The sequence below is a fragment of the Typha latifolia genome, chromosome 3 (assembly GCF_019914945.1).
Source record: "Typha latifolia isolate L0001 chromosome 3, TyphaL0001v2, whole genome shotgun sequence".
In the NCBI taxonomy this organism is placed as follows: Eukaryota; Viridiplantae; Streptophyta; class Magnoliopsida; order Poales; family Typhaceae; genus Typha; species Typha latifolia.
Genome location: NC_133088.1, coordinates 4,020,317 through 4,036,944, shown reverse-complemented (window position 1 = coordinate 4,036,944; position 16,628 = coordinate 4,020,317). Strand labels below are relative to the sequence as shown.

The 16,628-nt window shown below is 37.5% G+C and overlaps 3 protein-coding genes across 3 annotated transcripts; 1 reads left to right on the top strand and 2 right to left on the bottom strand.

Moving 5' to 3' along the window:
* Positions 1-1,260: 1,260 nt before the first annotated feature.
* Positions 1,261-4,090, bottom strand: LOC140783924 (small ribosomal subunit protein uS14-like). The gene is made up of 3 exons (XM_073131059.1): positions 3,914-4,090; positions 2,490-2,589; positions 1,261-1,494 (listed from the first exon to the last, which is right to left on the bottom strand). Exons 1-3 carry the CDS (start codon positions 3,973-3,975, stop codon positions 1,486-1,488), a joined length of 171 nt encoding a protein of 56 aa, XP_072987160.1. The 5' UTR covers positions 3,976-4,090; the 3' UTR covers positions 1,261-1,485.
* Positions 4,091-6,027: 1,937 nt separating this feature from the next.
* On the bottom strand, positions 6,028-8,990 carry LOC140783387 (uncharacterized). The gene is made up of 3 exons (XM_073130262.1): positions 8,727-8,990; positions 6,373-8,618; positions 6,028-6,280 (listed from the first exon to the last, which is right to left on the bottom strand). The coding sequence occupies exons 1-3, from the start codon at positions 8,854-8,856 to the stop codon at positions 6,206-6,208; spliced, it is 2,451 nt and encodes an 816-aa protein (XP_072986363.1). The 5' UTR covers positions 8,857-8,990; the 3' UTR covers positions 6,028-6,205.
* Positions 8,991-15,723: 6,733 nt separating this feature from the next.
* Positions 15,724-16,329, top strand: LOC140783531 (agamous-like MADS-box protein AGL29). The gene has a single exon (XM_073130437.1). The coding sequence runs from the start codon at positions 15,724-15,726 to the stop codon at positions 16,327-16,329; it is 606 nt and encodes a 201-aa protein (XP_072986538.1).
* Positions 16,330-16,628: the final 299 nt, after the last annotated feature.

Below are 16,628 nucleotides of genomic sequence, written 5' to 3'. Positions count from 1 at the left end.
TCATTTCCTTTAGTGTAACTCTAAGTTGGAATAAGAAAATATGACAAGGGGGGCAGGTATCCATAGTATTAATGATATTATGGCAATATTAACAATGATATTAGTTATATTAGATTTGGTGATGTTAACTAGAAACCATGAATAAGAAATTCTTAATTTACAAATAAGAAGTCTCTTATTCTTGAAGGCAAATAAAAAAATTAACAAAAGTAAAAATATTATATTAACTCACTCACTTAACCCTCATGTTATTATAAATAGAGGGGCATTTTAATCTTTTTTTTTTTAAAAAAAACTTTCCGTTTTTAATAGTATTTTTTATAACAAAAATCCTAAGACTCAATTTAATTACCAAACATTAAAGATGCTCCGGCTCCGCTCTTATCAAGATGAAAGGAGCAAGTAAATACGTCTTTTGCCTACATCATTAGAGAGTCACAAACACTAAACCCACAGAAAAACAGCATCTGCGATATAATACGTAGCAGCAGGACTAGAATCAAATACCTCACAGAACATCTATGTTCAATTGTTCAAAAATCTAAGTGCATTAAAAGAAAGTTTAAAAAGTACATATGAGAATGTTAGATAGTACATCTCACGCGATCTAAGTGGTACCAAGAAAGAATATTATTTTGTTTCTTTATTAACGTCCGACTAGTATCAAAAAGAATCGTCGTCAAGTTTGGTTTCAATTTTAAGTTCAGCTTGAAAATTAAATCAGGCTTGAATTCAATTTTAAGCTGAGCTTGAACGCAAGCCAAGCTCGATCTGACTCCATAAGCCTCAACTATATATATATACACTAAATACAGACCACCCCCAAATTAAATTTATGCTTGGTTTCGGACTTCGATTTAAAATAAGCTTTATTTTGATTCAAAATATACTAGAATTGAATTAATCGATACAAGGTAACTTAAGACTCTGAAATTAATTTCAAACCAAGCTCGCACTCAGCTCGATCAAATCCCTGCCTATACACCCCTAAATTACAACACCAAGCAGCAATATATCGTGATATTCCCCTACAACTTTCACGTTTGAAATTGCCTAAGGAACTTGCAGTAGTCATCAGATCCTATGCATTTGATTTACAAACTCAATAAATAGGAGATTAAACTAGACCAACTTCTGATCGGTCAACTACTAAATTATCGTCAATGATTTTACCACAGAATTTACCACAGAATTTATCGTCAATGATTTTACTACTAAATCATCAGATCCTATAGAATTTACTCTTACCACAGAATAACATTGAGCAGCAAAGAATAAAACAGAAGATTAATCGTGCAAGCCAGAAGACATGTTCAAACCATCATAGATTCTACAAGCAACCGAAAAAAGAAACTTCAATACTCCCAAAAATTTCATTATACTAATTAATTGTCCTGCACTAAATTTAAAACTTCAAAGGGCATCATAGTAGTCATCCTTCTCTCGTCTTGCCTCTCATCTTGCTCTTTCCATCATGTGCTGTTCTTAGCGATACTGAAATGCCAAAGAAAAGACCAATAAGACACTCGATACAAAATATCAGCATTAGAGGGAAGAACGAAAGAACCATAATGCATCATATACCCAGGTTGTGGGCATATCTAAAATGCTTAAAGTTGCTCAAATAAGCAGGTTTATGTCCATGCGTAATACAGTCCTATCATGGGAATGGTGAAGTACCAATGCTAAGAGCGAGATTAAAATAAATTGCTGTGAGCAACAATATAATGGTGCATCCAGCACTAGTTGTTTATAGGAGTAGGTTTATAAGCAATTAATGTCTCATAATTACAAGTTCTTAGCAATAACTTAGCAAAACAGAGGGAATAGCCACAAAGATAAGGAAGAAGTAAAGAACTACAACAAGAATAAAACAGACTAGTGTGTGAAAAGAAAAAAAAATCCAAGAACTTGGCCACTTCTACCATAGAGATAGAGAGAAGGATTAGCTAGAACTTGTCTCAGGCCAGGAAGAGGCAGAGGAATATTCAGATCATTACTCCAGGATATGAATGAGGTACTATTATCTTGTTCCTAAATTTCAATTTTTGATCAAAGAAGATATCACCACCTATGATGAAAAAGGGCTCCATAAATTCAACTAGCAACAAAAGTGAAGTACCTCAGCATTTTAATATCTATTATAGGATCAATTGATCAAGGGAACCTACAGTCACTACTGTACAAAAAAAATTAGGAGTTGCATTTTTTTTGAACAAATGCAGAATAAAAATTTTAACTTGCAAATCGTGCACTGAAACATAAATCTGCCTCACAATTTATTTGTCCTCTTTATTCCAATTCCATTTACCTTTATCTACTTAATTAGCATAATCTCTAAAATCATTAGTAAAGACAATGGGAACAAGGTAAGAAAAAAGAACTATGTCTTCATAATCCCAATAATGTTGGAAATCTGGATCAGGAAAAGTAATCATTTGTAAACCATTAAAACTTACACTGAAAACAAGAAAAAACTGGTATCATACCTTAATGAAGCCAATTGCCTTCGCGTTGCTGCGAAAGCATTGCCTGCAACACATAAGTCCATACTTGCGAATCAAAGCATGTGGGTTGCCACATACACGACTGAAGGATACAACAAAGAAAATTGTCAGCTGAATCAGGCGATAAAATACAAAATCAAATACCAAAATTGAAAACAGTACAACATGAATCATGTGATCAACAGAGACAAGAAGATACTTGCTTGAGAAAGCACCCTGTAATGAATACCTTATATAGCCTACGGAATCAGTCAACCAATGTATCATGATTTGATCAAGGTTTCCAAACTGAGCTCAAATGAGTTACATTTAGCAAATTTCATATAACCCTTATACACTTCCTTTAGAGTCGTACTATGGAATTGGTCAATTTATCAGTTCCATAGAGAGATCAAATGAGTCCTCAACTCCTTGATTCACAGTTTCAGAGGTTGTTGTTTTCAACCTTTTATTTACAGTTGAAAAACATGAATATAAGAGAAAGCTAAGAGGTCTGACCTCGGTTATCAGACATCTGAGCTAAAACTTCACAGCATGCATTATGGAAGCTAGATAAAGTGTGGCATAAAAAGCGAGCCCCCATTCACTTATGGAATAGGAATAGTCTTCCTCTAAAATAAACCTCCTTATTTTGTTGTAGAAATTAGACAACAACCTATATTCTTCTGATATAATAATTCATCTTTTCTTATCTTATTTCATACAACTTTAAAAATCAATTTACTAATAACATGAAATTACTAATAACATGAAATTACTATTACCAATCAAGGATATTCTCATCATTTAATTTCAAATATTACCAATTCCCAATGCAAATTTACTATTCTTCATTATTTTTATATCAATTTCATGTCGCATCAAATTTAATTATTACTCCTTATACTAGTATTCAACTAAACAATTAAATAGCAGGTATTAGCTAGTTTCTTCTGGTATTAAAAATTAGAACACTTCTCTTTAGAATTGGCCTTATTCCATGAACGAGTATTTCTTATGGACACTTTGTTAAATATTTCCATAGCAGAGAAAAGGCATAAAAGAGGACATCAACCAACAGAAGCCTAATCCCTTAACAGACTTTAACTCTCTTGATCTTTAATGTGCTAAACAACTAAGGAAGACCAACCAATCGTTAACATACCTTACTTTCAGTTAGGTATCCAGGTTATCAAAAATTAATCTTTTACAAAGCAATTTCTGTGATTGATCTTGATTTAACGATCAATGGACTTGCAAACAGTGCAGACTTTTGACCAATCGAATCACAAAGAGAACTAACAAGACAAAAGAAGAATCGAGAGAACCCCTTATTAAGGTGATAATCCAATCTACTTCCATAAGAACAAAAGGATGACGAAAGAAAGCAAATTCCCAGAAAAAATTCAGCAGTAGAGTTCTTTTACCAGGTCCTGGATCCGGGCCCGTAGTTCTTGGGATGGGAGTTCCACACGTTGGTGTGCCCCATTCTTCTCCGATACGATCGGTAGAGGAAACCCTAGCTCCAGACGAGGACAAAGAGGCGGCGCAGATCGCAAAGCGCTCTCAAAGACGACTCAAAAGCTCTAACCCTAATTTTTCGTCAAGCGCCATCTTATATAGAGACATATGACGTCGCTCGTGGAACCGTCGCCCTTAGGCGGCTTATTTAAGCCCAATATGGTTCGGTAGAGCTTATCATTTGGGCCGGCCCATTGACCAAAGTAATATTATGGGATGGAGAGAAAAAAGAAGAGTTCGGCTCGAGCTCGACTCAATGAGGTTTGATCAAGCTCGGCTTATGTTTAAAAAGAGTCAAATTCGATCAGTTGAATGAGCCTCAAATTTAATTTCAAGCCAAGCTGAGCACAAGTCAGCTTGGTACGGCTCGATTTAGAAATAAATAAATAAATAAAAATTATATTACATATATTATATAAGATTTAATTTGGTAACTGATTTGATTTTACAAAATATAAACTATTCAAGATTGGTTCGAATTTGATTTAGGCTTGATTTAAAATAATTTTGAATCTTCCTGTCAAGCAGACCCGACCTCGACCACACCACTATTATCTCCTCTGGTTTACTAGAGCAAACAAGAGAAATAAATGAAAAAATGGAAAGAAAAAAGTGGTCATTCTCCTCCATTCTATATTGATTTCTCTCCCCTCCCCTAATTTTCTGTTACTCTCCTTTCCTGTTCTCAGCCCAAACAAAGAACTAAGAATCTAGGGAGCAAGTGAATTAAAATAACTATTTTTTTTCCCTCAAGCACCGGTGAAGAATCTAATCACGACTGAGAATTATGTTAGAAGGAGTTTGAAAGGTTCTCCTTTTCTTTTTGTTTAAAATAACGTCCATAAACACATAATTCATTAAGTTACAAATAGCAATTACCACATGTATACCAATTAAAAAAAAAATGGGAGATAGAATAAAATCATATAATATATCCCATTCTTGACTGTTTAATAGACTGATATCAACTTGTAACTAAAATAAGTACTCATGCAAATAAAGATTAAGGATATAGGGGCATCAGTCCTAGAACAAGCCTCTTTTTTAGCATACCAAGGCGACCATGTAAAGAAAAGACAGTTGCAAAAGATTTGGATTCAGAGCGCATCTCATCAAAGGGTTAGTATCCTATGACTCTACTTAATTAAAATAGATCCGACACTTATAGAGACTAGTCTGCCCAACTATACCAATCAATATCATAATAGAATTTGATAAGCCACTATAAAAAGCTCGACGTTGCACCTACACATTAGTGGTCAAACTTGACAGCAGAATCATTGTAAGACAATGGGTAATTAACCATCTAAAGCTATGGTAAATTTTCTATCGGTTAGCAGTCATAGCAAATAAGGTCCAGCAAGAGGGCGAGGTGGGAAGTGGAAGTGGTAGCGATAGAGTTGCAGGCTAGAGTTGTGAGGGGACGACGATGGAACACGAGGCTAGAGAGACAACACCTAGAAAGGCAACAGAAGCTAAATCACCGTCGGATCGGTGACCAAAGAGAGGGTCATCTAGGCTAGAGGCTGCACCACTGAGAGGAAAGGAGTTTCGACAAAGTAGGAGGCAGAGAAAAGGCAAAGTAAGAAACTAATGGAGATGTTGGCAAGGGGAGGAAGAGTGGCTACCGAGCCTGAATCTGGTGAGGGAGGGGCTAGAGAATGAGAACATCGACGGCATTTTGTTACTCTACTTCTTGAAAATATTTATGAGTAGCCCTCTGATTCTAGTCTGCTAGAAGGATTTAACTTATTTGATACTATATCCAATCACAAATCTCTAATCATTATAAACTTTTTTGTGTGGTTAATCTTTTCTATTTTTCATGTTATTGATATCTCGAGGATAATAAGAACGTAGTGCTGCTTCTAAGCCTCATCAATCATCAAGCATCCTTAATCAACAATCATGGTAGTTGCAGCTTACATCTTTCCATGAATAGAGATGATACTAAGTGTACTCTCTGAACATACTGCTGCTTCAAGAGAAAACTAAACGTAGGTAGAACTTCTTACAGATATTATGCTAAGAAAAGAACAACACAAAGCTGTTCGTTCATTAAAATTCAGTACAGATTTTTCACAAACTAGACATCCTCTGTCAAATCAAAATACAGATGTCAAACTACCAAATGGTTAAGAGCCTAAAAGATCATGTTTTCTAAGAAGTTAGAGCAGCAGCACACACTGCTGTCCTCTTTAGGGTGAAGTAACTAAATTCCTTATTCTGCTTGATCGCCGAATTGGGGTCATAGCCTCGTCTTCTCTATTTCCCTGAGACAAAAATAGTTAAGAAGCATTTGAATGTTAGTGATTGATGTGGACTGAACGCACCAGAAGCAGAAAGAGCAAGGGCTAAAACTCACTTTCTTAGCCGAGATCTTCTCATAAGTGGTGAAACTTCCATAAGAAGTGGAAGAGAATACTGCAGACTCCCTCCTCAGCCTTTTCTCATGGCTCAAAGTATCTTCCTCCTTGACCTTCCTCGACCTCTGGCTCCTAGAGGAGGAGAAGCTGTTGTTGTTCAAGCTACTGCTCAACGTATCTTCCTCCTTGACCTTCCTCGAACTCTGGCTCCTAGAGGAGGAGAAGCTGTTGTTGTTCAAGCTACTGCTCAATGCTAAAGGACCTGAATCACCCATCATCTCAATATATATAGGAGAATTCTGATAATGAGATTCCCTAGGATGGAGATAGCTCTCACTGCCACCTAAAACTAATCCGGAGATAAGCTTCTCGGCAAGCATTTTCTCATTTTTTATGACAAAAGTTTGTTTTCGCTTCCTATAAAGAAAGACTAGGGTGGCCGCAAGAGCTATAGCAACAAGAGCTGCTCCCGCTGCAACCTGAGTCAAGATTTTACCCTCCAATCCGTTACTGATTAGTCCTTCTAATTTGAGACCAGCGAAGGTAGGATTCTCCTCCCTGCCATCGATATGATCCTCTTCAAATCCAGTAGGCTGGGTCTCAGAAAGCGAATTAGATGTACCGACATCTTCTTGCTGCTCTACTTTCTCAGGCTCTGATACAAACTCATGTGAGATTTCCATATGCACATTTGATGCTTCCACAAGTACTTCATTGCGATTCAAGCTCTCCTCTTCTACCATTTCTTTAAAACAATCATCGCTAATCTTATCCTCCACCGGAAGGCTATCATGCTCATTCACCTCTTCTTGAACTTTCATGTCAATCTTCCCCGACTCAAGCACTGCACCATCTTCCTTTACTTTTTCTATTTCTACCTCTGTTTGTATCTTCGCTTGCTCTTCTTCCACTTCGACAATTTCTCCACTTTTTGGGGCCTCCACTTCACTTCTATCTTCCATCTCATATCCTATGGTAGAACCCTCTTCTATATTTTCCTTGACTTCTTGCTCCACTTCACTGTCTCGGCTAATATATTCTTGGTGTGGCATTACATCAATATAGCTGATTATCCCAACAGCCTGATCTGCAAGTGAAGCAGTCAAGTTTGCTACATAATATGGACCATATTCTTCTCTCTGAGTGGAAACAATACTAGCATAGTAGTTGGCAAAGGATTTAATTGGCCAATGCTTCGTCCTATTAGCCAGCTCCTTCAGATTCAGATTAAGAACAACAAAGTCTTTTATAATATACAGCTTTGGAAATGTATGGAGAGCTAAAGATTTTAATATGGAAGAGGAAGAGATTGTGGGAGAATCCAGCAAGGGGATGCAGAGGAATACTATGAATAGAATAAGTGAAAACGAAGCAAATATGAATCTTAAAGAGAATCGAGAATTAGTGTGACTACGATGTGATTGAGATAGTGTTTGAGGAATACTTTCTTCCACCACGGAGCAAAGTGATTCTTTCTCAGAATCCTTATGTGAAGAGGAAGTTGGTCCTTCCTCGGTGTATCCAGGGGAGTCCTCACAACTTTCCGTGGAGAAACTATCCTCGAGACGCTTCCCGTCTCCTATCTCAAGCATATCACTTTCTCCAGTAATATATTGCTCGATTCGAGGGTTCAATCTATAATGTAGAAATTGTGGCCTTGGGGAGAGATAGTTGGTCTTAGGATCATAAGGAGGAAGAGATGGATCGGCATCTAGAGGAGCAATATCTAAAGGAGAAGAAAAGGAATGATCAACAACAGAATCGTGGTTCTTGAATTCAAGACTTAACTTTCTTGATTCAGTTCCATTAGGCTTATCCTGATAACGAAAACCCAACTCAGTTTTCGGACCAATCTCTTCCATTCCTACTCCTTCGGATGAAATCATGGATGCCTTTGGAGCACTCGAGGGCGCCCGAGAGGCGAGACATACTTCCGACTTCGAGACAATCTCTTCCATTACAGGAGACTCGAGTGGATCAGAAACTGAGGTAAGAGAAGACCTGACGATCTTGTTCCGTTCTCCAAGGACCTTCCTTCTCGGGGAAGCAGCAATGGCCTTAAATGACGCCGAGACGGTTGGTGCCATGAAATTTTTCGCGCACTTTGAAGCGGGCATTGCAGGTGATCTCGCTCTAGCCTGCTTCGAGACGTTCGGATCCCTCTCGTTCTCTTTCAGCTCTAAGGATGAGCGCAAAGACTGAGGTGCCGCACCAATCTTGGAAGCTGAATTCTTATGAGGAGAATCTAGGAATGGCAAACCAATACAAATAGGAAATATTACAAACATGTATCGTGCATTCAAGAAGTTTACAAAGAATGGGAGTTATTTACAAAAGAAGAGATGTTCTTTACCTGAAGGATTGGATGCTTTGGAAGTGTTAAAGACTATGTTCTTTCTAATGGAGCTCATGGCTTTTGGGGTTTTCGGTTCTAATGGGGTTGATGGCCTCGTAGGATTTGGGGAAGGAGATCGAGTTGCCATGGCTTTTTTTGCAATTCAGACCAAGTTAAAAGCAAAGTTTGAATTGGAGATATAGTAAATGGAAACAAATCACTGATGGGTTAGAGAATGGAAAGAGTTTGAGAAAATTTCAGAGGAGTAAAAGAAAGGATCGCTATGGTTGTCCCTTTGGCTGTAACGGCTATTTCCTACTTTAAATTACAACAGTGAAAAATGACCGTTGGGGACCGGAGATAAATCCGACCGTTGATAATTTGACCGTTGAGACTGTTGAACGAAAGTTTTAAACACTTTGATAATTTTATATAAAAGAAAATGTTTAATTACGCTGACGCCCCTATACTATTCTTAGTTTTCACGAAGACCCCCTAACTTTTTTAGGTTACAGTATCCCCCTAAACTGTCACACTTTTGTTAATTTAACGTGAAAAAAATTAGGCAATTCAGCTTATGTGGGAGTCACATTTTCCCAAAATAACATAGATTCATTATGTATTTCAATCAAATTCATAGATATTTAAATATATTTTTAATTTAACTCTTTAATTAAATTAGATTTAATCATGCTCCCTTCCTCCCCCTTTTCCTCGCCTCATCGTCGGGAGTATTGGGCGCGAGTCGGCTAGGATATCGACGGGTAGTGTCGGAGCAGCCTTAAAGAGGAGCTTTCTCTTGCAGCGGCCGAGGTGGGCAAGGGCAAAGGTGGCAACGGGTGGTGAAGGTGAGAGCAGCAACGGGTAGTGAAGGTGAGGGCAGCCACGGGCGGTGAGACTGAGGATGGCCGAGGACGACGACGTGGCACGAGAGAGCTCACACACGATGGAGGAATCAAATCAAATAGAGGAGGAGTGTAACAACCTGCCCCCCAAAAAAATAAAAATAAAAAATAAATAAATAAAAGTTTTTGGGCACAACGTGGCCGACCACATTATTGCCGGCCTCGTGCCCATGTAGGCTGCTCATGCAGCTTGCGTGGTGAGGCGCCACGCGCCCACTGCCGCTGTCGCAGCCAACCGGCTGCAGCCAGCTAGCCGAGGCAGGCTCTGGCGCCGCCGCCCTTTTCCCCCTCCACCACCTCTCTTTCTTTTGCTATATCTCTCTTTCCTCGCTCTCTCTCTCTCGGTCTCTCTCTCTCTCTTTCCCTTTCTCTCTCCCCCCCTCTCTCTCTCTCTCTTTCTCTCTCGCCGAGGTTGGCCTATCACCACCGCGGCCGTCCTTGGAAATCGCCGCCGCCACCTCCGTGAGCGTCGGTGAGCTTTTTTCCCTCCCTCCCTCTCTCTCTCTCTCTCTCTCTCTCTCTCTCTCTCTCTCTCTCTCTCTCTCTCTCTCTCTCTCTCTCTCGCTCACACCCGAGCTGGGGCTCTTCGGAGCAGAGCCGCCGGCTGGCCAGCAGCCGACCGATGCCCTCCCCGTCGGCCCGGGACCGCACTTCCCTCCCCTCCTTCTCTTCTCTTCTCTTCTTGTTCTTCTTCTTCTTTCTTCTTCTTCTTCTTCCTCAATTGTTCCCCCTTCTACAATAGTGCTGGGCTCGGCCCAGCACTGTAGCATACAGTGCCGAGCATCAAGGGATTGCTCCCTTTTAATTTGTTTACATTAATTATGTGATTTAGTTTCTAAAATTTAGATAAATCAATTTATCTAGATGGTAGATTATTTTGATAATTTACTTTCACTAGTATAAGTATTAGCTAAGTAATTTTAGTATAATAATTTATTAATTATAGTTATAAATACTTGCATATGATTATATATAGTTTAGCTATTGTTTATTAGATTAATACATGTAATCATATTGATAATAATATTATATTTCATATAGTTAGTTTTTTTAAAATAATTAATTATATAAGTTTCTATTAATGTTTATGTATGCTTATACATGCATACAATGTGTTTCTAGCACCTTATTATTATTATATATTATTTTCTATGTAATAAAATGCTGAGCTCAGATAATTATTTTTATATTTATGGATAATGATTATTATATATACGATTAGTAACTAGTTAAGTAAAAGTAGTAATTACCAAATAATTGAATTATAGTTAGTTAATTTATGTACATATATTTTAATTATATTGTTGCATATCTGATTCTTTTATGCTTAAAGAGATTAATTACTATATGTCTAATATATAATTAGAATAAGGTTAACATAATTATAAATATATAATGTATATCAAGTTATTTAATAAAATCAAATAATTTATTATATTTTACACCAATGAATTCTAAATGGGATAAACGGCTAACATCATATTACTTAAAATATTTTTAGATCCCGAATCCCCTTATGTGAGACCCCGTGGACCTTGACGATGAGTTGATGTTTGACTGATGGACGTGAGAGATGCATGGTTCGTGTCTTCTAATCAAACTGTGAGTAGTCTTATCCCCTAGACTCATTTCTCAAATTATATTATATTATATATTATGTATATGCATGTTTTGGTCTCCAGCATGATTATATGACTTTATCTAGAGATGATTATAATCGAGCATATTTTTATCATGCATATAATTAGGCTGATCTTGGATATGAGTATGATGATAATAAATAGAGATGATGAGAGATGATTATACTGTTGTAAGGTTATGTCCAGTTGATCTATAGCATGAGTATGCATGTGTTGACTACATAGTTGAAGACTACATAATATTATTATTTTTCTCTTGAGTTCTATTCCACTTAAATTTATGTTATACAGTGACTTATTATCATACTGGATATATGCATATGATCTGTCATTTAAAAGAAAAGCATGAAATGTGATTGATAGGATAGTTGATAGAAAACGTGAAGATACCCGAGTGGGCGCGAGGGTTAGGACGCGCTTGGTAAATGATTGATCGCTCGACATAGTCACGATTTTGTTGGCCTTACGTCCGAGGTCGTTAGTCTGTGTGCGCAACAGACATTCAGACACATACCTTCGTTAGGGCATATGTGGCGAGTTATCCTCATGAGGTTTCTATCAGCAAGAAAAGGTGCTCGGTCTGTATGGATTTTGATACCCTAGCGGGTGGCGGGGTATGGTTATATTTGAGATACTCTTGCGGGTGGCGGAGTATGCTCTAAGCCTTTGGACATGATGTTAAGACTGGGTACCGGCTATTGACTGTGCATAGTGGTCTAGTATGATGATAACAAATAGAGTTGACATTGATGACTGAGATATTGAGAAATGCATATGATTTTATTATTATTTAGTTACCTGATTATCGAGTGATCGATATACATCATATATGGTTGCATTTGATATCATAGCATGGTCATGATTGGCATGCATCATGTGTCATATTTGAGAGAGAGTTGTGATGATAGTATGACATGGAGATTTGTTTAATTATTATCGAGAATTATATATTTTCATCAGTTATGACATGTTATCTACTTTTTATTTATATATTATTAAGGATACATTCATATACTCATTGATGACATGATGATTTTGCTGATTCATATTAACCAGTACATGATTTACTCTCTGTTTGGCATCGCTGTTTCATGATAAAGTCTATTCACTGAGTCTTTTGCTCATGACTCTTTATTTCATTTTTTTACCCCCATAGATATTATGGTACGTGATACTGACTTGAGATATCTTGATGAGATATTTTAGAGCAAAGATGGTGTGAGCTATAGATGCGAGACAATATAAATGATAATTTATATAAAAATTGAGTTGTACTAGTATTTGTTATTTGTATTTTTTTGTATTAGATAATGATTTGTATAATACAGGTCGAATCATAGCGTACTCTTGTATTAGTTGTTTTAGTTGTATCTTGATGGTTTGTTGTGGCCTGTGTAGGTCTGGCCAGATTATGTAGTGATCTAGTGTATATTAATTATTATGGACTTGGATATTCATATGTTAACATGTTTATTTGGTTAATAATATAATTTATTTTGTGATCAATTATGTGATCATTGATAGGTTAGCAAATTTTATTTGATGGTGTCATGATTATATGCGCACAGGAGAGTATCTGTGCGTGACAGGCCCCGTCCGACCTATTGCGTGCGCCGCGCGTGCCGTGTGGGCACGTGGGCGTGCACGTGCATATGCCGGGCAGGGGCGTTACATAGAGGGCGGCGAGGACAATGACTCGGGTGGTGAGGGCGACGATGGTGAGGCGAGGGCAACGACAGTAGTGAGGGGCGAGAGCTGAGGTGGAGGATTCGCCTTTCTGATTGAAAAATTTTAGACACGCTTATGTTTCCAAACCCTAGGCAATGATTCTAACTCTTTGCTTAAGTAAATATGTAGAATAAATATTAAAGTGCAAAACAAAGATGAACACCAAGATTTTTTTTATATAGAAAAATCCAAAGAGAAAAAAAACCACAGATCCAAAGTTAAATCAAAATTAATCACTAAACTTGTAGCAGTTACAAGATTAACTTACAAAATAACATGTGGATCCTCACGACTTTGTTTCACTTACGCTTGCTAGCTAGATACCATGATTTACCGCTTTTCGTAATTAATCTTCAATCTCAGTAGTCCTCAAGATTGATCATTCATCTAGATGACTCTTAAAACGAAAACTTAGTGTATTGAAAAAGAGACAGACCTTGTTAGTAGAAAAGCATTGTAACTTCAAGAATTCATTTTCAAAAGTAATCACCAACTTACTTTAGGAGGGCATCTCAACTCTTATACAGGTTACAAGATAAAATCAAATTTAAGTCAGAGCAAGTCTCACGAAAGTCCAAACTTATCATGTTACGAAGGGGCGTTTGAACGCGACTCGCGTTCATTCGAATGCGCTGACTTATTTTCCTAGGCGCGTTCGAATGCACTATGAACGCATGCATAGTGCATTGGAATGACCAATACACCATCTCAATATGTGTGAACACATGTAGAGTGTGTTTGGATGACCAATATACTATCTCTATATATGTGAACGCTTGAGCTTGCATTCAAACGGCCGACACACGTTCTCTATATATGAGAACGCCTAAGTTCACATTCGAACGACCATGAATTTTTCTCTGTATATGTGAACGTCTGTGTCCCCATTAGAACAATTGTAACCTATTCTTTGTATATGTGAACATCTAAGCTCACGTTCGAACGTGGTCCGAATGTGTTCGAATACAATGCAAATGCGGTATGAATGTGGTGACTTGTCTCCTCTAGATGTTGAAAATCTTTAGTTCGAATATTTTCAAATTTTGTATAAATGCTCATGTACATGTTTAAAATTATTTAAATTATTTTGTATACATTTGCCAACTAAAATCCTAATATTGCGAGCCATGCTAGCTGTCTTACGGCTCGTGAAGGCTCCCGGTCACTGTGGCGTCGTGAGGGCCATGTGCGTCGACGAGGACGGCGGGTGATTTGGGGAGGAGGAACGGCTGTGGGTTTGGTGGAGGAGATGGGTGATTTGTAATTTAATTATTTTATTTTATTTTACTGGTTATAGTTAAATTGATGATGTCATTAATTTATTATAGGTATAGTTATTCATTACGCGTTTTTGGCACCGTCGTTACCCGTTTCACTTTGCTCCAAAGTTTATGGGTGATATTATAACCTAAAAAAGTTTCACTTTGCCTCAAAGTTTATGGGTGATATTATAACCTAAAAAAGTTTAGGAAATCTCTGTAAAAATCTAATATAATTTAGAGGGTGTCAGCATAATTAACCCTTAATAAAAACCTATGGTAATTGATCCTGGTCGTAGGATTCTTTGCCGGTCAACTTTTAAAGCAACCGATCCTTTTAAGGGTAAACAAAGTATCTTATTTGTTATATGTATTCTTCTCAAAACTATATTATTTATACATATATACTCCCAATTATTTTTTAAGTTAAGTCTAAATAATTTAATAGCAAAAGATTAAAGTATCCTTAACAAAAAAATACTTGAAAACTAGATTAATGGTATTTTTAGATTTTTACATTTAATTTATTCAATTTTAATGGTTAGGAAATTTAAATTATATTTTTATATTTGTAGGAAATTTATACAATTTGGACCACAAGCATATCATCATCTTAGTGTTGATCTAATGTTTGGTTTAGTTTGTCAATATGGGTTCCGTAATGTTAATAGACTCCCCTAAATAAGGGTGTGATTGAGTCGAGCTTGATCTAATCTACCTTAGTTTAAGCTTGAATTAAAATTATTTTAATTCGAGCTAATTTTAAGCTCGAGTCAATTAATAAGTAATTTCAAACCTTAATCAATTCAAGCATAATTTTGAACTTGATTAAGCTTAAATTAAGCTTAAAATAAGACACAATTCAACTACAGCAAATAAATATTACAAATTTGGAAAAGATATGATAAAATAAGAATTGAACTAAACTCTACAATACCATAAAATCAATTTTAAGAAAATTTTAGAAGATAACAAAAGTATAATATAATATATATATACGAGTCGGCTCATAATTAAGTTTGCCTCAAAATTATCGAAACCTATTTTGAAGATCAAGCTTGACTGCTTGGCTCACCTTATTTTCGAGCCAAGATTGATCGGGCCTTATCTTGCCGAGATTGAGTCGGCTCGATTATTTTGACGTCCTGACCCTAGAGTAACATATATAGCAACATTTTATAAAGTACATTCATCCTCTGATAGACGAACTCCGCGAGAAAAATCATTCATTGCATTAGAATTCTCGAAAAGGAAATGTTTCCTAGTCGATGTGAACCTAAACCCTAAACCCACATGAGTTTATCTAGGGTGCAAGAATCTAATCATGCCAGCAAAATATGGAAGGTTTACCAGTGCCCTTGTTCCATAGAGGATTACATCTCGCTGCAACATACTAATCCATATCATTAAATTCCCTTGCTCTTCCTTCTCCCTTTTTATACGAAACCACACTTCCTCCTCTCCGAATCACCGGTGTCATTCCATGGCAAGAAAGGGCAAGAGCGGCGGAGGCCGCAAAAGGATTGAGATGAAGAAAATAGAGAGCGAGGAGGCTCGCCAAGTCTGCTTCTCAAAGCGCCGCGTGGGACTCTTCACCAAGGCCAGTGAGCTGTCCACTCTCTGCGGCGCCGACGTGGCACTCGTCGTCTACTCGCCCGCCGGCAACCCTTACTCCTTCGGTAGCCCCGCCGTGAACCCGGTCGTGGACCGCTTCCTGACGAGCAACTCCTCCGCCCCGAGTCCGCTACTGACCCAGAACCTGTTCGCCGTCCAACAGTTGAACGTATGCTTCATGGAGACTACGAGCCGCTTGGAAGCTGAGAAGGCTAAGAAGGGGATGCTCGAAGAGCGGCTACGTCGAGTGGCACAGTACCAAACAAGCAAGCTGCTGCTCGAAAAGATGGAGCTTTTGGGCTTAGAGGAGCTCAACCTTTTGAAGGAATCACTATATTTGGTCAGGGATAAGGTTAACGCAAGGATGCATGAGCTCGTACGCTATGGTCGTGGTGCATCGACGTCCGCCATGGGGTTTGGAGTTGGCATGGAATGTTGGCTTCCATCTTCCTCAAATGGCACTGAAAGGGCTTAGGTCTAGCCCAAGTTGGTTAGTAAGGAAATAGGGTTACTTGCTATGATCATATGAATAAATTAAAGTACCTAGTTCAAGCTTTGAGATAATAAAATTTGTTTCGTATTATGATTGTTGACATTATTGTTACTCATGTTTACTAATATCTCATATATATATATGAGATATATGTATATGTATTTCCGTAGCAAGGAATACTATTGTTTGAGCAATCATAAGTAAAATGATTATTAAATTCGTTCTCTATTTATCATTTTCCATCTATTTTTAAAATTCTCAAGGGACATGTCTCTCGAGTC

Coding starts and splice junctions, on each gene's coding strand:
- LOC140783924 (XM_073131059.1), bottom strand. CDS start 3,975: ATGGGGCACACCAACGTGTGGAACTCCCATCCCAAGAACTACGGGCCC. Junction 2,590..3,913: donor GGGCCCGGATCCAGGACCTG/GTAAAAGAACTC, acceptor TGTATCCTTCAG/TCGTGTATGTGGCAACCCAC.
- LOC140783387 (XM_073130262.1), bottom strand. CDS start 8,856: ATGGCAACTCGATCTCCTTCCCCAAATCCTACGAGGCCATCAACCCCA. Junction 8,619..8,726: donor CAAAGCATCCAATCCTTCAG/GTAAAGAACATC, acceptor TGCCATTCCTAG/ATTCTCCTCATAAGAATTCA. Junction 6,281..6,372: donor AGAAGATCTCGGCTAAGAAA/GTGAGTTTTAGC, acceptor TTTTTGTCTCAG/GGAAATAGAGAAGACGAGGC.
- LOC140783531 (XM_073130437.1), top strand. CDS start 15,724: ATGGCAAGAAAGGGCAAGAGCGGCGGAGGCCGCAAAAGGATTGAGATG.